Source organism: Pristiophorus japonicus, chromosome 3 (assembly GCF_044704955.1).
Source record: "Pristiophorus japonicus isolate sPriJap1 chromosome 3, sPriJap1.hap1, whole genome shotgun sequence".
Taxonomy (NCBI): domain Eukaryota; kingdom Metazoa; phylum Chordata; class Chondrichthyes; family Pristiophoridae; genus Pristiophorus; species Pristiophorus japonicus.
The window spans coordinates 220,351,083-220,371,980 of NC_091979.1; the positions used below are offsets into that span (position 1 = coordinate 220,351,083).

Here is a 20,898-nt window from a genome sequence, read left to right on the forward strand (position 1 = left end):
CGAACTTAAGCACATTGTTGGAGCCGTTACACGTGCTCTTGCGTAAAGGTTGTGCATGGTTTTGGGGGGACGGTCAAGAACGGGCTATCAATAGAGCGCGGAACCTCCTTTGTTCTAACAAGCTGTTGACCTTGTACGACCCCTGTAAAAAAACTGGTTTTAATGTGTGATGCATCATCCTATGGGGCTGGGTGCGTGTTGCAGCAGAGTAATGATGATGGCCGACTCCAACCGGTGGCTTATGCCTCCAGCTCACTCTCCCAGGCAGAGCGTGGATACGGCATGGTCGAAAAGGAAGTACTCGCTTGTTTACACGGTGTGAAAAAGATGCACCAGTACCTTTTCGGTAGGCGGTTCGAGCTAGTACATAAGAACATAACATAAGAATTAGGAACAGGAGTAGGCCATCTAGCCCCTCGAGCCTGCTCCGCCATTCAACAAGATAATAGTTGATCTGGCCGTGGACTCAGCTCCACTTACCCGCCCGCTCCCCATAACCCTTAATTCCCTTATTGGTTAAAAATCTATCTATCTGTGACTTGAATACATTCAATGAGCTAGCCTCAACTGCTTCCTTGGGCAGAGAATTCCACAGATTCACAACCCTCTGGGAGAAGAAATTCCTTCTCAACTCGGTTTTAAATTGGCTCCCCCGTATTTTGAGGCTGTGCCCCCTAGTTCTAGTCTCCCCGACCAGTGGAAACAACCTCTCTGCCTCTATCTTGTCTACCCCTTTCATTATTTTAAATGTTTCTATAAGATCACCCCTCATCCTTCTGAACTCCAACGAGTAAAGACACAGTCTACTCAATCTATCATCATAAGGTAACCCCCTCATCTCCGGAATCAGCCTAGTGAATCGTCTCTGTACCCCCTCCAAAGCTAGTATATCCTTCCTTAAGTAAGGTGACCAAAATTGCACGCAGTACTCCAGGTGCGGCCTCACCAATACCCTATACAGTTGCAGAAGGACCTCCCTGCTTTTGTACTCCATCCCTCTCGCAATGAAGACCAATATTCCATTCGCCTTCCTGATTACCTGCTGCACCTGCAAACTAACTTTTTGGGATTCATGCACAAGGACCCCTAGGTCCCTCTGCACTGCAGCATGTTGTAATTTCTCCTCATTCAAATAATATTCCCTTTTTCTGTTTTTTTTCCCCAAGGTGGATGACCTCACACTTTCCGACATTGTATTCCATCTGCCAAACCTTAGCCCATTCGCTTAACCTATATCTAAATCTCTTTGCAGCCTCTCTGTGTCCTCCACACAACCCGCTTTCCCACTAATCTTTGTGTCATCTGCAAATTTTGTTACACTACACTCTGTCCTCTCTTCCAGGTCATCTATGTATATTGTAAACAGTTGTGGTCCCAGTACTGATCCCTGTGGCACACCACTAACCACCGATTTCCAACCCGAAAAGGACCCATTTATCCCGACTCTCTGCTTTCTGTTAGCCAGCCAATTCTCTATCCATGCTAATACATTTCCAATGACCCCGCGTACCTTTATCTTCTGCAGTAACCTTTTGTGTGGCACCTTATCGAATGCCTTTTGAAAATCTAAATACACCACATCCATCGGTACACCTCTACCCACCATGCTCGTTATATCCTCAAAGAATTCCAGTAAATTAGTTAAACATGATTTCCCCTTCATGAATCCATGCTGAGTCTGCTTGATTGCACTATTCCTATCTAGATGTCCCACTATTTCTTCCTTAATAGTTTCAAGCATTTTCCCCACTACAGATGTTAAACTAACCGGCCTATAGTTACCTGCCTTTTGTCTGCCCCCTTAGTAACAGATCACAAGCCATTAATATCCCTGTTGTCCGACAGCAAGGCTGTCAATGCCAATGCGTCAGCTCGCATACAGTGATGGGCTCTCACGCTGGCTGCGTATGACTACACCATATGGCACCGGCCAGGCACCGAGAATTGCGCTGACGCGCTCAGCAGGCTTCCACTGGCCACCACTGAGGGGGTGCCGGAGCAAAGCGTTGAGATGGTCATGGCCTTTTAGGCTTTTGACACCGCAGGCTCCTCTATCACAGCCTGCTAGATCAAAATCTGGACCAACAGAGACCCCCTCCTGTCTATGATAAAGAAATGTGTTCTGACTGGGATGTGCCCCGAGGAGGTCAGACCGTTTCACAGACGAATGGATGAGCTCTCCATCTAAGCCGACTGCCTGCTATGGGGGCAGCTGGGTAGTCATACCCCAGAAAGGAAGGGAAGCATTCATCAGGGAACTCCACAGCGAGCACCCTGGCATCGTGCTAATGAAGGCCATTGCCTGTCACCTGTATGGTGGCCGGGAATTGACTCAGACCTGGAACACTGGATTCACAGGTGCACGATGTGTGCCCAGCTGGGCAATGCCCCCAGGGAGGCCCCCCTCAGTCCGTGGCCCTGGCCCACCAGGCCATGGTCACGTGTTCACGTAGACTACACGGGCCCGTTCATGGGAAAAATGTTCCTGATCGTTGTCGAAGCAAACTCGAAATGGATCGACTGCATCATATTAAACTCGTACACGACATCCATCACAGTGGAGAGTCTGCGCATGGTTTTTGCGACCCATGGCTTGCCGGACATTCTGGTCAGCGACAATGGCCCGTGCTTCACCAGCCATGAATTCCAGGAGTTATGTCTGGTAATGGCATCAAACACGTCCGGGCAGCGCCGTTTAAGCCGGCTTCCAATGGCCAGGCGGAACGTGCAGGCCAAGTCATAAAACAGGGCATGCTCCGTATCCAAGGACCCTCCCTTCAGCACCGCCTATCGTACCTCCTGCTGGCCTATAGGTCCCGCCGGATTCGCTCACGGGAGTTCTGCCAACGGAACTACTCATGAAACGCACGCTTAAAACGCGGCTGTCCTTCATTCATCCAGCCCTGGCAGACATTGTCAAGGGCAAGCGTCAGTCCCAAACCGTGTTCCATGATCGAAATGCAAGCTGGAGGTGTATAGAAATTGATGACCTGGTATTTGTTCTTAACCATGCTTTGGGACCCAAGTGGCTTGAAGGCACCATAATTGGCAAAGAGGAGAATAGGGTCATAGTGGTCAGACTCAACAATGGGCAGATATGCCACAAATACTTGGACCAAGTAAAGAAAAGGTTCAGCATAGACACTGAGGAACCTGAGGAAGAGCATGAGATGTTACCCACACCACTGTCAGTGGACGAGCAACAAGGACATTCACCAACATGCACAGTCCCTGCGGCCAGCCCGGACAGGCTGGAATCATGTCAGGTGACAGAGATACATGCCAAGGCTCAGCCACCAGAGCCCCAACTGCGGCGCTCCACGAGAGAGCGTCGACCACCTGAAAGACTTAACCTTTGACACAAAAAGACGTGAGGGGGGAGGTGATGTCATGTATGCAATCTTCATCCAACTGTAACCTTCATGTAACTAACCTTCCTGCAACCACACTGTACACTGTATATATGTCCTGGAAATGTACACATTGACCACAGGGGATGAACTTGTGGGAGACACTCTTCACCTGGGTACTCAGGTATTTAAAGGGAGGTCCGACGCAGGGTCATCACTTCTTGGTCCTGGGAATAAAGAAAGGTCACGCAGTGACCGTGTCTGCAGTACATGCCTCGTGTGATTCAGTAGCAAGGTGCAGGGACACTACACTCCCCATCGTCCAGGGCCCCAAACACTCCTTTCAGGTGAAACAGTAATTTACTTGTACTTATTTCAATTTAGTATACTGTGGAAATAAGCTAGGCAATTAAACGTTATCACACAGTACCAGGTGGTGTGTGTCTAAAGCAAGACTCATGGGGGTTCGAAACAACATGCTCTTGCCGAAGAAACATAGGGGAGGGGAAGCAAGACCACCACTATGCTGATTCTGAGATCGTTAACACAAACCAGACCTATGAAAAGGGAGGTGAGAACCGCTGCAAGACAGAGATAAATTAGGCACCAAGGCCATAAAACATATAAGGCAATAGGGTAAATCGATAGATTGTGTGAGCTCCTGCAGGCACCAGAAATCATGGGGTATATAGATAGGACCCCCACAGACAGAGTTAGGGGAGACCTAGGACCAACATCCGACAGAGGGACCCCGGGCTAAGAGTCCGAAGCTAGCAATCGGAGCGGAGTCTGATCAACTCCTGGGACCAGGTAATATAATACTCAGTAGAAGTATAGTTTTTGCATTACATGTGTGTAACCTTAAAGTAGTGATAATAAACTAGTTTGCTTTAAATTACAGTCATTTGTTCTGACCAATCCGTGAACCTTATAAGTTAGTTGCAAATCTACTTGTTCGACCTAGTCGAACATTTACATAGAAACATAGAAAATAGGTTCAGGAGTAGGCCATTCGGCCCTTCGAGCCTGCACCTCCATTCAATAAGATTATGGCTGATCATTCACCTCAGTACTCCTTTCCTGCTTTCTCTCTATACCCCTTGATCCCTTTAGCCGCAAGGGCCATATCTAACTCCCTCTTGAATATATCCAACGAACTGGCATCAACAACTCTCTGCGGTTGAGAATTCCATAGGTTAACAACTCTTGAGTGAAGAAATTTCTCCTCATCTCAGTCCTAAATGGCTTACCCCTTATCCTTGGACTGTGTCCCCTGGTTCTGGACTTCCCCAACATCGGGAACTTTCTTCCTGCATCTAACCTGTCCAGTCCCGTCAGAATTTTATATGTTTCTATGAGTTCCCCTCTCATCCTTCTAAACTCCAGTGAATACTAGCCCAGTCGATCCAGTCTCCTCATATGTCAGTCCTGCCATCCCGGGAATCAGTCTGGTGAACCTTCGCAGCACTCCCTCAATAGCAAGAACATCCTTCCTCAGATTAGGAAGCCAAAACTGAACACAATATTCAAGGTGTGGCCTCACCAAGGCCCTGTACAACTGCATTAAGACCTCCCTGCTCCTATACTCATCCCCTAGCTATGAAGGCCAACATGCCATTTGTCGCCTTCACCGCCTGCTGTACCTGCATGCCAACTTTCAATGACTGATGTACCATGACACCCAGGTCTCGTTGCACCTCCCCTTTTCCTAATCTGCTGCCATTCAGATAATATTCTGCCTTTGTGTTTTTGTCACCAAAGTGATATTTATCCACATTATACTGCATCTGCCATGCATTTGCCCACTCACCTAACCTGTCCAAGTCACCCTGCAGCCTCTTAGCATCCTCCTCACAGCTCACACCGCCACCCAGCTTAGTGTCATCTGCAAACTTGGAGATATTACATTCAATTCCTTCATCTAAATCATTAATATATATTGTAAATAGCTGGGGTCCCAGCACTGAGCCCTGCGGCACCCCACTAGTCACTGCTTGCCATTCTGAAAAGGACCCGTTTATCCCGACTCTCTGCTTCCTGTCTGCCAACTAGTTCTCTATCCTCGTCAATACATTACCCCCAATACCATGTGCTTTAATTTTGCACACCAATCTCTTATGTGGGACCTTGTCAAAAGCCTTTTGAAAGTCCAAATACACCACATCCACTGGTTCTCCCTTGTCCACTCTACTAGTCACAGCCTCAAAAAATTCTAGAGTATTTGTCAAGCATGATTTCCCTTTCATAAATCCATGCTGACTTGGACCGATCCTGTCACTGCTTTCTAAATGCGCTGCTATTTCATCTTTAATAATTGATTCCAACATTTTCCCCACTACCGATGTCAGGATAACCGGTCTATAATTCCCTGTTTTCTCTCCCTTTTTTAAAAAGTGGTGTTACATTAGCTACCCTCCAGTCCATAGGAACTGATCCTGAGTCGATAGACTGTTGGAAAATGATCACCAATGGATCCACTATTTCTAGGGCCACTTCCTTAAGTATTCTGGGATGCAGACTATCAGGCCCTGGGGATTTTTCATCCTTCAATCCCATCAATTTCCCTAACACAATTTCCCATCTAATAAGGATTTCCTTCAGTTCCTCCTTCTCTCTAGACCCTCATTCCCCTATTTCCGGAAGGTTATTTGTGTCTTCCTTCGTGAAGACAGAAGCAAAGTATTTGTTCAACTAGTCTGCCATTTCTTTGTTCCCTATTATGAAATCACCTGATTCTGACTGCAAGGGACCTACATTTGTCTTTACTATTATTTTTCTCTTCGCATATCTATAGAAGCTTTTGCAGTCAGTTTTTATGTTCCCAGTAAGCTTCCCCTCATACTCTATTTTCCCCCTCCTAATTAAACCTTTTATCCTCTTCTGCTGAATTCTAAATTTCTCCCAGTCCTCAGGTTTGCTTCTTTTTCTGGCCAATTTATATGCCTCTTCCTTGGATTTAACACAATCCTTAATTTCCCTTGTTAGCCACAGTTGAGCTACTTTCCCTGTTTTATTTTTACTTCAGATAGGGATGTACAATTGTTGAAGTTCATTCATGTGATCTTTAAATGTTTGCCATTGCCTATCCACCGTCAACCCTTTAAGTATCATTTGCCAGTCTATTCTAGCCAATTCACATCTCATACCATCAAAGTTACCTTTCCTTAAGTTCAGGACCCTAGTCTCTGAATTAACTGTGTCACTCTCCATCTCAATAAAGAATTCTACCATATTATGGTCACTCTTCCCCAAGGGGCCTCACATAGGTTTGCTAATTAGTCCTTTCTCATTACACATCACCCAGTCTAGCAAAATAGTCAACAATACTGTATTCGCTGATCCTCTACATGAAGGCGACCAAACCCAGATTGGGTGACTGCTTTGCAGAGCACCTCCGTTCAGTCCGAGCTTCCGGTCACCTGTCACTTTAATTCTCCGCTCCACTCCCCCTCTGATCTCTCCGTCCTCGGCTTCTTACACTGTTCCAATGAAAATCAATGCAAGCTTGAGAAACAGCACCTCATCTTTCAATTAGGTACTTCATAGAATGGTTAGAACGCAGAAGGAGGCCATTCAGCCCATTGAGCGTGTGCCAGGACTTTACAGCCTTCTGGATTCAACATCGAGTTGAACAATTTCAGACCATAACCTCTGTCCCTAGGTTTTTTCCCCATGGCATATATTGATGATTCTGCCATTTCCATTTACACCGCTTCTAGACTCGTTTCTTAACTTACTCCATTACCATCGCCTTGTAACATCATCCCTTTTGTCTCTTAATCTCTTCTGCCTTCCACCTCATTCCTTTTGTTCTTCTGCCCTCCTAAAACCTGTAACATCTCTAACTTTTTCCAGTTCTGATGAAGGGTCATCGACTGGAAAGATTCTCTCCCCACAGATGCTGCCTCACCCTCTGAGTATTTCGAACATAGCCTGATTTTATCTCCGCTCCAGAGCCTGGTAGGGGGCGGGGCCGCGGTGAGTGACAGGCTCGGGCATCTAATCGCTCGCGGGGGGAGGGGCGGGGCCTCGGTGAGTGACAGGCCCGGGGATCTAATCGCTCGCGGGGGCAGGGGCGGGGCCTCGGTGAGTGACAGGCCCGGTGATCTAATCGCTCGCGGAGGGAGGGGCGGGGCCTCGGTGAGTGACAGGTTCGGGGATCTAATCGCCGCTCGCGGGGGGAGGGGCGAGGCCTCGGTGAGTGACAGTCTCGGTTCCAATCCTTGGCGAGGGGGCGGGGCTGCCATGATCCTTTGTGCTTTGGGCTCCTATCGCTGGCGAGGCCGCGGTGAGTGACAGGCTCTGGGACCCAATCCCTGGCAAGAGGTGGGGCAGAGCCGCGGTGAGTGCCAGGCGCGGTCCCGCCGCTTTCTCGCGAGAGTATTGGTCTGGCGGATTGGAGCAGGCGCCATTTTGTCGAGTGTCGGGTGGGTCCGGGTGTTGGAGCGTTGCCGGTGCTACAATCGCCATTGTCCCGTTTTGTGAACGCTGAGGTCGGACCGATTCGACACGATGGCGCAGGAGGACGGTAATCAGTAACGAGATGGTTCCAGGGCACGGCCTAGTGCGGCCCAGGGCTATCTGTGCGGCCCCGGAGCCTGCGAGTGCCTCCCGCCCGGGCCTAGTGCGGCCCCGGAGCCTGCATCCGCCTCCCGCCCGGGCCTAGTGCGGCCCCGTAGCCTGCATCCGCCTCCCGCCCGGGCCTAGTGCGGCCCCGTAGCCTGCATCCGCCTCCCGCCCGGGCCTAATGCGGCCCCGTAGCCTGCATCCGCCTCCCGCCCGGGCCTAGTGCGGCCCCGTAGCCTGCATCCGCCTCCCGCCCGGGCCTCGTGGTATGTTGGGGAGGTCGCCAGGCCGACATCTCCTTTAGTAAGAGTCGGGATGATTTCCCGAGTCCCGGTCTCCGAGCGGCACCAGTTTCGGTATCTTGGGCCAATGGGCCTGCAGTGTTGCCCTGGTCGGTATCCCGGATCAGCGGTGCCTGCGCTGGGGACCGCCAACACCAGAGGGATGATGTACTGTAATATTGGCCAGGACACCCGGAGAACTCTTCGACTAGTGCTCTGGGATCCTTTGTGAAGGGTTTTAACGTCTCATCCGACAGAGCAGCGCTCCCTCTGCACTGGCGTGTCAGCCGAGATTTTTGTGCTCAAGTCTCTGGAGTGGAACTTAAATCCACAACCTTCTGATTCAAAGGCGAAAGTGAAACACTGAGCCAGGGCTGACCCAAAAAAAGCCGTTTTTGTTTTAGGTTTCAGGTCAGTCGTGTACCATTTGGATTCTGGTGATTGAAGTTCTCTACAGGAACAGAGCATCCGCTGGAATAGTCTGAACATGAGAAATATGAGCAGGAGTAGGCCATTTGGGCCTTCGAGCTTCGTCCGCCATTCAATAAGATCATAGTTGATCTTCGACTTTCCTGTCTGATTCCTGTACTTCTTGGTTCCCCTAGAATCCAAAAAATGATCAATCTCAGCCTTGAATATACTCAACGACTGAGCACATCCCTCTGGAGTAAATAATTCTGAAGATTCACAACCCTCTGAGTGAAGAAACTCCTCCTCATCTCAGTCTTAAATGGCTGACCCCTTATCCTGAGACTATGTCCCCTAGTTCTAGATTCTCCAGCCAGGGGTAACAACTTCTCAGCAGCTGCCCTGTCAATCCCCCTCAGAATCTTGTATGTTTTGATGAATTCACCTCTCATTCTTCTAAACTCGAGAGTATTGGCCCAATATAATGTGGGTCTGTTTGCTTTATGGGAACAGTCTGATTCTGGTCCTGAAAAAGAGCAAATTGAGGGATTGAAACCAAGGTAGTGATTTATTCATTAGTGTGATTCCAGTGAAGTATAAAACTAAATCAAACGTGTGGTTGTTTCACAGAAATCTTTACTAACTTGGAGGAACCAGTAGTTGAAGAAGGTCAGTATTGATTTAGTTTGTGAAGCATTGCTTTGGTCACAGCCTTCAGCCAGCTGCTAATCAGTGTTTAAATATAATTGCAGAGAAAGAGCCCGAGATTCCCACAAAGGAGGAGGACTTTGTTGTGCGAGTCCGTGGCCTGCCGTGGTCGTGTACACCGGATGAAGTGACCCGGTTCTTCTCAGGTAATTATTGGGAGTGGTTGAGATTGATTTCAATTGCTGCTGTGGGCAGTGCATGTTTCTACGGTTATTTTGTTTGTATTCTTTTGTTGTAGAGTGTGATATTCGAAACGGGGTGAGCGGAGTGCAATTCACCACCTCCAAAGAAGGTCGCCCAAGCGGCGAAGCTTACGTACACCTGGACAACGCCGAAGACTTCAAAAAAGCTTTAGCGAAAGACCGGAAGTATATGGGCCACAGATATATTGAAGGTCAGTGACAGCTCTACATTGAGTGGTGTCACAGATGCATTGGCAGCAAAGTCTTAGTTGTAACAGGCCGACCAAGACGGGCCATTGTGGCTCTGGTGCTGGAGTTTCTGTACATTCCAGGCACTGCCATTGTTCCTTTGTATGTTTGAAGTGAGACACGGGGAAGGATGCCTAAGATTTTATATTGCTAGCAATCTCCTGAGATGCTGTATGAAAATTAAAATCCCCCATTAAAATCACTCCATTTGGTACACGATTGTCTAATTTCTGCATTTATACAAAATAGCACTTCACAGCTACTACCAGGGGGCCTATACACAACTCTCACTACAGGCTTAAATTCTATCCATAAAGTCTCCACTGACTGCTTACCTCTCTTTTATATCTTCTCATCATTGAAGTGATTTCATTCTTAATCACGAAGGCTACTCCTCCCCCTCTGCCATTTTCCATGTCATATCCTCCAATTTGAATTCGCGCCTGCAGTTCATTCAATTTATTCCTTATACTCGGTGTTTGTATAAAGAATGCTTAATCGGCACTAGTGCTGAAAAACAGTTTCACTGAGGAAGGTAACAAACACATGTCTAGTCTAGCGGGTCAATGCCAGACCTGGCCACGTGCAGCTTTGATCCTCCGTGTTTGCTGAGTTAGCTGGTCACAACTCCGACATCTGAGAGATTGACAGATACAGAAAATGTTGGAAACTCTCAGCAGGCCCGGCAGCATCTGTAGAGAGAAACAGTTCATGTTTCAGGTTGTTGACCTTTCATCCCAACTGGAAGAGGTTACAGATTAACAGTTTTTAAGCAAGTACAGTGTCGGGGAAAAGGAGGGGGGATGATTAAAGTCAAAAAAGGAGAGGTCTGTGGAGGACAGGAGTAACTACATGATAAATGGGATGATGCACGACAAAGGAGCTGGTGAGAGAAGCAAAATGTTATTAGAAAGAAGCAGTAAGCATGGAGATTACAGACATCTGGGGTTTAGTTTTAATTTTGAGGTTTATTTGGAAAATATTTGTAAAACACTTTATATCTATTGTCATATAAAATAAATCTCTGAAATGATCACAGGTAGTGTGACGAGCTACACCATAGGCCCCTAAGAGGCTGAACACGATTGAGCCAGTCCCCTACATGCCCTGCAGGCTCATGGGTATCCTGGCATTATCAAATCCGAGGGAGCAATGGAAGCTGTATGCTCCCCCTTGTGGCACAGGGTTGCCAGAGGGAGTGGGCATGGTTGGCATTGAACCTCACAATGGCACCTCACCAGACGATTGCAGATGAGGGCTAAAGAGCAAAGGGTCGGGCAGAAGCTGTGTTTTGTTATAGAGCGACAATAATGGGTGTAGAGGGAAACAGTGTGGTGTTTTGAGGATGTATAGTGGGTGAGGGATTGTGTGTGGCTTGTATACAAACTAGTGTGTACTATTTTCCCCCCATAGTTTTCAAATCTAACGGCAGTGAGATGGAGTGGGTTCTGAAGCATAGTGGTCCCAACTATTCCGATACTTCCAACGATGGCACAGTGCGACTCCGTGGGCTTCCGTTTGGCTGCAGCAAGGAGGAAATTGTTCAGTTTTTTACAGGTATTTTTCACTTAGCTCCTAATTGGACAAAAATTGTTAATTTTGCATATTGCTATCAGATCTTTAATTTGTAATGAGTAAATGGTTCCAATTCTATCTTAATGAATTTTGTTATCTGAAATGTTTTAACTGCTGATTGTGTGAACTCTGTTTATAATGTAAATTTAAAACCTTAGACAATAATGGCAAGAACTGGAACTTTTACTGGATTGTAGTTTGTGGTTGTGTTAAGACAAAAGTGTTAAGAGTCTAAAGCAAACGACGGACTATATATCTTAATGTTTGTGACATATGGTGCCTAAATGTAACTTCAGACAGCAGAGTATCTGCACTGTGACCCAAATGTTATTTTAAATCATCTAATGTTGGATTCAACATAACGGTGTTTGTGTTTCCAATGATTGCTGCCCTCTACTAGAGTGGTTCAGTTATTAAGAGTTGTAATTGAAACGTGTTTTTAAGTTGAGATGTACACTTTGATTAACTGTATTTTGAAGCTGAACATTTTTATAAATCAATATGAAAGTTGGGTCACTAACAAAGCTATTCCTTTTAACTGTCTTGAAGTTTTACATATAGATCTGAGTATTTTACATTTTTTATCTGTTGGTAACTGGGCTGATAATTTATATATTTGTAGATATTGTTGGGAATTGTGCATCATTTAATATTGTTCCCCTTGACGGGGTTATTTTGTCCTTGGGTTAAAGGGTTGGAAATCGTGCCAAATGGGATAACTTTGCCGATGGACTACCAGGGGAGAAGCACAGGGGAGGCCTTCGTACAGTTTGCTTCAAAGGAGATAGCAGAAAAAGCACTGGGGAAACACAAGGAAAGAATAGGGCACAGGTGGGGATGGACGGACGGGTTGGTTATTCATCTTAAAATCAAGTTTAAACGCTGGGTGCTGGTATATGACGCTCGAGGCTGGGACTACACACTGATCTTGCACTCAGTTAAGAACAATGTTTGTACACAAATGAAACATCTTAATAGAGTTGTTCTGTAATCCTAAGATCCCCTGGTAAAAGCTACAAATGTAGCTTGATTGAGTTGTGCCAATTAAAATAATGTGAATATATGCTGAATAAATCCAAACAATTTGAATGGACAAAAAAATCCAGCAAAATGGTTTGCAAATGTTTTGCCAAGATTTTTTTTTAAAAGGTCTCACAGCTGCCCCAAATTCTAGGTAGCTTGTGTGATCTTGTATCCCAGTAAGTGTCAGATTTGGAGTGCGGTATAAACCGTGTATCTAAGGTGGTTATGAGCCCTTTTGAGTTGGTGCACTAACAGTAACATTTTACGTTGCCTGTACCCGGACGTCACTAGCAGCACAGTGCTTGCTCACTCGTGTTACTTTCTCTCGTGCTCAATACCCTTTCCTTACGCTCTTTAGCATGTCCCTCCCAACCCCCTTCCTATAGCCGTTGGTTTAATTTGCCAGGTGTGCCGTGCCCCCTCTCTGGGGCTTCCAGTTTCAGTACCCAGATCTTCCCTGGGACTCACTCGTCCTCTTGTTTTTTCAAGCTGCAGATCAGTGAATGCCCAAGATGATGATCAGTATTAATTTATTGTAATTACAACTATTGCGACTGAGTGTTTGTATGCAAGTGTTGACCTCTTAAAATTACTTGGTCTCCATGCTGAGTTTACTTGCTTAGCAGAAGAATAGTATAAACATTAATATATCACAAATAGTAATCGTTTGACTTTAAACAATATGCTTGCTCCATTGAGAAATCATTAAATTAAAACAATGTCATGTCGGAACCAGTGTTAAATTTGTATAGTATTGGTATGCACTAGAAACGAGTAGTAGTTACTGCTAGTAGATTATGCTGTTCTACAGTAAGCTGAGACCTGTATATATTTGATCAGTTTATTAATTGCTATCCAGAGTGTCTTGTGCAATAGTATTTCTCCTGAATGTTAATCTGTGCTCGTTATGATTTAGGTATATTGAGATCTTTAAAAGCAGCAGAGGTGAGGTCAGAGCCTACTATGATCCACCAAAAAGGCTGATGGGGCAGAGACCAGGCCCATATGACCGGCCAGTCGGGCGAGGTGGTTACCCTGGTGCTGGCCCCCAGCGAGGGGGTGTTTATGACCGAATGCGACGAGGAGGAGGAGGATATGGTGGGGGTGAGTTTTGGTTAAATGTAATCCATGTTTTTAATACATTGTATATAAATTTAAAATATATCTATATACTGCTCCACATGCTGACTGGAGCTCTTCCTGCCCAGAGTCGTGCACTTCGTGTCACCTGAGAGTGGCAGTTCCTGGCTCAAAATAAAATAGTAAATGGTCTGAGGTGGAGGAGCATAGAAATCAAAGGGGAGGAAATTGCCAGTCAGATGCCCATTCAGGATGAACCAATCAAATTGCACAAAACTCTTTTTGAAAATGATATCTGCCATTTGTTTTTTTTACTGTCTGCTGAGTATGGGCTAAATGTGAGGTTTCTGACATAAAACCAGCAATCAAAGCAAATTCTAAATCCTTTTGGCTGCAATTAAGACTATTGTAATGTGAAATGGGGGATGTACTAGTGAATTTTTATTTCTCTCGGATGCTGATTTCCAGGGTTCAAAAAAGATTGATGATAAATGAACAAAAATTAGATTTCACAGTAAGACTTGGCAATAAAATTGTTCTTAATGTCTTGATTACATTTTTATTAAGGTTTGTACTAGGGGCGCCTGGAGTTTGGACTTAGATGTGAATAACCTGCTGCTCTTGTGGACTGACTGGAGCTATCCATAATGATTCCATCTCACTTTTCTCAGTGCAACTAGCAACGTGTCTTTACTCTAGCTGTGAATATATGATCGTTTGTAAATGATTTCAAAGCAAGATAGAAGTGTATTTTAGAACCTTTTTTGAGGCATTATTTTCACGTCTTTTTTAAAACATGGAATCTGATTAGAGCACCTTTGCTTTATTTTGTTTAAGTTGAGAATTGGAAAGCAGTGAAGATTTGTTTATCCAGTTGTGCTATGTAAATACCTGGTGCTTTTTTATTGTGACGGTTTTATTGGTGGAGCTCATTGCAAGCAAGGGGGTCATAGAATGTGGGTTCCAGTGGGCCTGTGACTGAGAGTGTTTGTTGTGGGATAAGGGGTTGGGGCTTGCTGGAACTGTGTGGCATGTGCAGCTCACGGATCATAGAATGATACAGCGCAGAAGGAGGCCATTCAGCTCTTGAAAGAGCTATCCAATTAGTTCTACTCCCCTGCTCTTTGCTCATAGCCGTCTAATTTTTTTCTTTTCAAGTATTTATCCAATTCCCCATTGAAAGTTACTATTGAATCTGCTTTCACCACTCTTTCAGCAAGCGCATTCCAGATCACAACAACTCACTGCGTTAAAAAAACTTCCCAATTTCCCTTCTAGATTTTTTGCCAATTATTGTGTTTGTGCGATTATAGATTCCTCGTGGTTAGCAAACAGCAATTCGGAAAGCAGTTTCCAATTCATTGTTACTAACTCAGGCCTAGGCTACCAACTGGAGTAGAGGTATATATGACAGTCATCCAAGATTTCACTTGGGTACAGTTTAAAAACCTCATGTCCAAGAGGGTCCTGACGTTCCAGGTCCCGAACTTCATTTTAAGGGAGTAGAAGATGTCTGTGCGTGAGTTCTTTTAACATGGGGTGGCCGTTGCACACCGGCAACCACACTGGCTTAGCAGAGTCTTGGTCCAGTGGCAAGAGGGTCCAAGATGAATGGAGACCAGGCTCTACTGTATGGGCCTAGTTGCCATTGGGATGGCCAGAGGTCTGCTTCATGGAAGGAGAGGTCAGAGTGGCCACAGCTATTGTGCGCACCACGTGCTCGCCAGGGGCTCTGCAGTTGAGTGGCTGGGCAGAGGCCTGGGCGTCGCCGCGAAGAGAGACGGTAGGGTCCAAACCTCGGGTCGGAGGCTCACCGGATGCCATCGGGGATCCGGTGGAGCAGCTGAGTCCGCCACATCCAGTGGGGAGCGAAAGGCTTGGTGGTAGGAAGGTTGATCTGGGAGGTAAGTGATGGAGGTGAACAGGCATAGTTGGGGGATGGGTTGCCTTTGCAGCACGGGTTTTAGGGGTAGGAAATGCACCCACTATTACGCTTAAAACAGCAGGAGTGGAGGGTGGATGGAGATTGGGGGAGAGACAAGTGAAGGATGGCAGCAGATGGCCAGAGGGAAATTTGTTCAGGGAGAGCTCCCTAGGGTAGGTAAAACCACACATGCCATTGGAACACAGGAATTGCAGGATGATCCATCCTGGTCACGTGATACAACGATAATGGATAGAAGAGTTGACTAATTATGGTGATCAATAACTTTACAACAGTGCTGGGTAGTGTGAATAATGTTTGTGTTTTTTGCAGGGTATGGTGGTTATGATGATTACAATGGATATGACAACTATGGCTATGGGAATGATGAATACGAAGGTCCTGCAGCAATGAGAGGTGGCAGAGGTACTTTTGATTCTTAAAATAGTTCCGTCTACATTTTTATAGGTGGTGAGGATGGAAAGGTGGAGAGTGGAATGGAGCAGCGAGGGGGAATGCGGGTGCAGTGTAGGAATGGGGAGCATTTAATGAAGTTTGTTAGGTGATGGCATAAAATGCGGATGGCAGAGACCTTGATGGCATTTTCAAACCTTTAACTGACTACAATTTCCACTGTTTTGAAAGGTATGGGTAACCATGGATACGGAGGAGCTGGAGATGCCAGCTCAAGCTACCTGAGTGGACACTTTGTGCATATGCGAGGACTGCCATTCCGGGCATCGGAGGATGATGTTGCCCATGTAGGTTCTTGGTGATAAATTGCAGCCACTCAAACTGCACAGCTATTTCTCATCTTTTATTTATGTATTAAAATCACTTGTCTTATTGAGAAGTTAAATTCTGCTGTTTAACTTTGTCATCTTGTTGACCCTGTAGTTCTTTTCCCCCCTAAATCCTCTGCATATCCACTTGGAGTATGGAAGTGATGGGCGAGCTACGGGGGAGGCCGATGTTGAATTTGCAACACATGAGGACGCAATAGCTGCCATGTGTAAGGATAAAGCTCACATGCGTAAGTTTTGTCACATTATCTCTCTTAATCTGGACTCCCCGGGGTTCGTGTAACTGAGCTGTACACACAGGAGAATCCCAGCTTCCATCACCAGTCTGCTGAGTTCACTGATCTTTGTCCCAGTGGGGCAGCCAGAATTGGCTTTCACGTCCCTGTGTTAGATAGAAATAAAATGTAGTCAAGGCCTGTGTTACTGCCGGGAGCAAGTGTCCGTAAGTGTCCATAAGATTACTGGAGGACGACTGCATCTGCAAACTATTCCCATCAAGCTGGAAGTAGGAGGCTCATCTGTCAAAGGTAGCCAGGAACTGAATTGGCCCTTTACTCTTTTCCCCCGCCCCCCCCCCCCCCCCCCCCCCAAACACACACACACCTGGATTTGAATCCAATCTCGTGCAATGATAATTCTCCGAATTATAAATTAAATTTGTTTTAAAAATATTTTACTCATTCACGAGATGTGGACATGGCTGGTATTTACTACTCATCCCTAGTTGAGAAGGTAGAGGTGGGTTTTCTTGCACTGCTGGGAGCGGTTTGATACAACAGAGTGGCTTGCTAGGCCATTTCAGAGGCAACCACATTGGTGTGGGTCTGGAGTTGTGTATCGGCCAGACCGGGTAAGGTCAGTAGTTTTCCTTCCCTCAATGACATAAGTGAACCAGATGGGTTTTATTATAATCAGACAGCTTTGTGATTACTTTTACTAATCCCAGATTTTTATTAAACTGAATTTAAATTCTCAATGCCATGTTGGTATTTGCTGAATTACTAGTCCAGTAACATAAACCCTACACCACCGTACCCACAAATCCTACCATAGTCCAGTGGGCAAATGTCTGTAAATGTGCCAGGTTTAGTGCAGTTGGGTAGATGCTGTGAGGTTTAAGTAGTTTGGAGGACATTTTACTCTATCTGGGACCGTCTATTGTAAAAAGTGGAGAGGTGCTTCCCTGAATAAAGCATTTGTGTAATGTGGCTGATTATCTTGTTTCAGAGCATCGATACATTGAGCTGTTCTTGAACTCTACTGCGGGAGGAGGATCTGGCGGCTATGGCAGTAACTATGGAGGTCATGCAATGGGTGAGTTGAATTTTAAACCAACCCTGTTGTTTTCAGCTGTCTTATGATGTATGTTCTTTATATATTGATCTAAAAGCCTCTTGTCTCCTGTAGGGGGCCAGGGAGGTTATGGCAGCTCTGGGAACCATGGGATGTCCAGCGGTTACGGAGCTGGTTACGGGAATCAGAGCAGCATGGGCTCTTATGGTAAGGAAAGTTACAGTCTGCTGCTACAACTTCAAAAGGAATGAGGTGACCATTTACTATTTTAGAGCTGAATTAAGTTCCTATGTGTACTCTTGTATTGTAAAATTATCCATAGTGTTTCTGTGTCTGGTTTGCTTTGTGCCTGAATTGATTCAGCAGTTGCATGTCTAAAAGTTAGATTTGTTAATTAAAGCCTATGTTAGAGTCTTTTAAGCAAAATATGTGGGGATATCCTGGAGTAAAATGAGATTGATTGATTCATTAAAGCATATTTATCATATTATATTTATTACAACTACCTTGATTTTTGGATTGTTTGGTGGACTATCAACATTTTAATGGCTGTTTTAAAACCAAGATTTGATTTGAAGGCTTTACGATTGAATTCTTTATTCTAGGTCGGCACAGTGGAAGCAACAACGGGGGATACTACGGCAGCTCCGGAGGCATGGGAATGGGGAGTAACATGGGAGGAATGGGGAGCATGGGCGGGAGCGGAGGCTGGCGGATGTATCAGTAATTCCGCACAGTCCCAAGGCTACACGGGCCGCTTCTAGTCATTTTGGAGCCATTTTGTTTTCATATTCTGCAGGACTTGTAGTTCTGAGTCAGTAATATTCCTGCTCTGTATCTACAACAGGGTCTGGACACGATAGTTTAAGTTGGTGATAATGTTCCTTCAATTTTCAGGTTTTATTTTTGTTTCAAGTTTCCTTTTTTGTTTGGCAGTAAGAAAAATTATCCTGAAATACCCTAAGTGTAATAAAAGTTTTTAAAACGATTCTGAATGGTTGATTCTGTGACTTGCAGTCAGTCAGTGCATGGTTACACATGGTCAGTCATGGCCGGGGTCCCCTTTAATAGGCTGTGTGGCTCATTCAAAAGCTGCGCATGTGCGGTTTTCCTCATTTAAAAGCCAGTGAGTTGGCTGTGCAGGAGCTCCAGAGCGTTGCACAGCTTAAAGGGAACATTGGTCAGGGCTTGGTTACAGGTTTGACGGTTTGTACTTCATAGGTTGGGGTGAAGTGTGGACAGTAAAGTCAGTCAGGGTCTGGTTATACACACACACGTATGAATAGCAGAACACGTTCAAGGTGCTAAATGGCAATGAGCTCATGGCGGATCTGAGACCTAACTCCAGCTACTCGTCATTGCCCCATATCACTTAATACTCAATCTCGTATTTAAAATTTAAAAATTAAGATTTGCACGTAGAAGTGAGAGTTTCTGCCTCCACCGCCCTTTCAGGCAGTGAGTTTCAGACTCACATCACCCTCTGCGTGAAAACATTTCCCTCTAAACTTCCAACTGGTACTTTAAATTTATGCCCCTAGTTGTTGACCTCTGCTAAGGGAGGTCCTTCCTATCCACTCTATCTAGGCCCCTCATAATTTTATGGATGTGCTTATTTGTACTGCCAAAATGGCCACCATGCTCCACCCTTCATCGATGATTGGTCCCCTTGGAGGATAAGCCATACCCTGAAGTTTCACTGGAATGTGTAACTGGAACCACCCATCCCATGGTCTCACTGCCTTTGCAAATTGTAACTCGGTCCACCTTTGACTTCCTGAAGTGACAGAAGACTGTGCTTCCCCCAGAAGACAGCAAGGGCCAGCCAAAGTGCCTTCCCCACCCCACCATAAATGGGGCATTGTGTACAGATTATTAACAGGTTTATTGGGTATGAAATGACTAGTGAGTGTCATGACTTCTGGATTTCATCCACTCCAACAATGTCCCTTGTAGGGAATTGGAAGAACACGATCCATTTTCCCCCAAGTTCCCTCTGATTTCTCCCCCCACTGATAGCAAGTCAGCAGTCTAGGGCCTCAGGTCCTGCTTCTCAGCACCACGTGGAGTGAATGATTCAGGACAGAGCTTGACACTCGTGCGCAAAAAGACGCAGTACAAATAGTTACATCGTAATTTTATGGATCCAGTTATTTGCGCTGTATCTGGCTGATTGGACCCCTTAGAAGATAAGCCACACCCAGAAGTTTCTCTGGTGTGTAATTGGAACTGCCCAGGCCAAGTTCTGAGTGACTGCAAAGTGTAATTCGAGCCATTCTGACTTCAGAACTCCCCTACAAGTAGTCAGAGAGGATAGAGCTCCCAGCAAGCACCTCCCAAATCCCTGCCCCCAGCCCCAGTGCAATCTTCTCACTGACGTCCCTGCCACCCCCAGTGCATGCCTCCACCAACCCAAGTTCCTGACCTTACACCCCACCCCCAGAGATGAGGCAATGTGTTTGGATTGTTAACATACACCCTCTCTTTCCTGCCCCACTCTGTCTGTCTCTCTCCCTCCCTCGTGGCGCCTCTCTCCACTGCCCCCGATGCTTTTTGTCTCACAGAAGGCCATAATGTTTCAGTAGCATGTGGACTTACCGGTTTCAGGTCCAAGGAATCTGCGCGAGACGCATTGGGGGTGGAGTCCAGATGACGCAGGCGCAGATAAAACAGTGCATATAGTCATTCTGTAATTTTATACACCTCAATAAGGTCTCTCCTCAGCCTCCTCTGTTCCAAAGAAAACAAACCCAGCTCTATCCAATCTTTCCTCATAGCTACAATTCTCCAGTCCAGGCAACGTTTTTGTAAATCTCTGTACCCTCTAGTGCAATCACAACTTTCCTGTAATTTGGTGACCAGAATTGCACACAGTAGTCCAGCTTAGGCCTAACTAGTGTTTTATAAAGTTCAAGCATAAATTCCCTGCTCTTGTATTCTATGCCTCAGAAAGACAAGTATTTTGTATGCCTTCTTAACCACCTTATCTACCTGGCCTGCTACCTTCAAGGATCTGTGGACATGCACTCCATGTTTTGTTCTTCTACACTTGTCCTACCATTTAATGTGTATTCCCTTGCCTTTTTAGTCCTCCCCAAATGCATTACCTCACATTTTTCCAGATTGAATTCCATTTGCCACTGTTCTGCCCACCTGACCAGTTCATTGATATCTTCCTGCAGGCTACAGCTTTCTTCATTATCAACCACACAGCCAATTTTAGTTGTCAAAATTAATCATATCCCCTACATTCAAGTCTAAATCATTGATATATACCACAAAAAGCAGGGGACCTAATACTGAGCCCTGCAGAAGCCCACTGGAAATGGCCTTCCAGTCACAAAAACGCCCATCAACCATTAGCCTTTGCTTCCTGCCTCTGAGCCAATTTTGGATCCAACTTGCCACTTTGCCTTGGATCTCATGGGCTTTTACTTTCGTGACCAGTCTAATCAA

General features: G+C 45.8%; 1 protein-coding gene across 4 annotated transcripts; it reads left to right on the plus strand.

Annotated features, from left to right (window-relative positions):
• The first annotated feature begins 7,741 nt into the window (after positions 1 to 7,741).
• On the plus strand, positions 7,742 to 18,430 carry hnrnph3 (heterogeneous nuclear ribonucleoprotein H3 (2H9)). Of its 4 annotated transcripts, none has more exons than XM_070876296.1 (13): positions 7,742 to 7,777; positions 9,236 to 9,274; positions 9,358 to 9,459; positions 9,552 to 9,707; positions 11,158 to 11,301; positions 12,012 to 12,150; positions 13,259 to 13,446; positions 15,680 to 15,772; positions 15,992 to 16,107; positions 16,244 to 16,379; positions 17,377 to 17,463; positions 17,557 to 17,652; positions 18,046 to 18,430. In XM_070876296.1, exons 4-13 carry the CDS (start codon positions 9,686 to 9,688, stop codon positions 18,204 to 18,206), a joined length of 1,182 nt encoding a protein of 393 aa, XP_070732397.1. In that variant the 5' UTR covers positions 7,742 to 7,777; positions 9,236 to 9,274; positions 9,358 to 9,459; positions 9,552 to 9,685; the 3' UTR covers positions 18,207 to 18,430. The 4 variants fall into 4 exon arrangements, with proteins under 4 accessions (XP_070732397.1, XP_070732394.1, XP_070732395.1 ...); XM_070876293.1 differs by having other exon boundaries at positions 7,754 to 7,878; XM_070876294.1 differs by having other exon boundaries at positions 7,754 to 7,878; positions 17,557 to 17,649; positions 18,048 to 18,430.
• Positions 18,431 to 20,898: the final 2,468 nt, after the last annotated feature.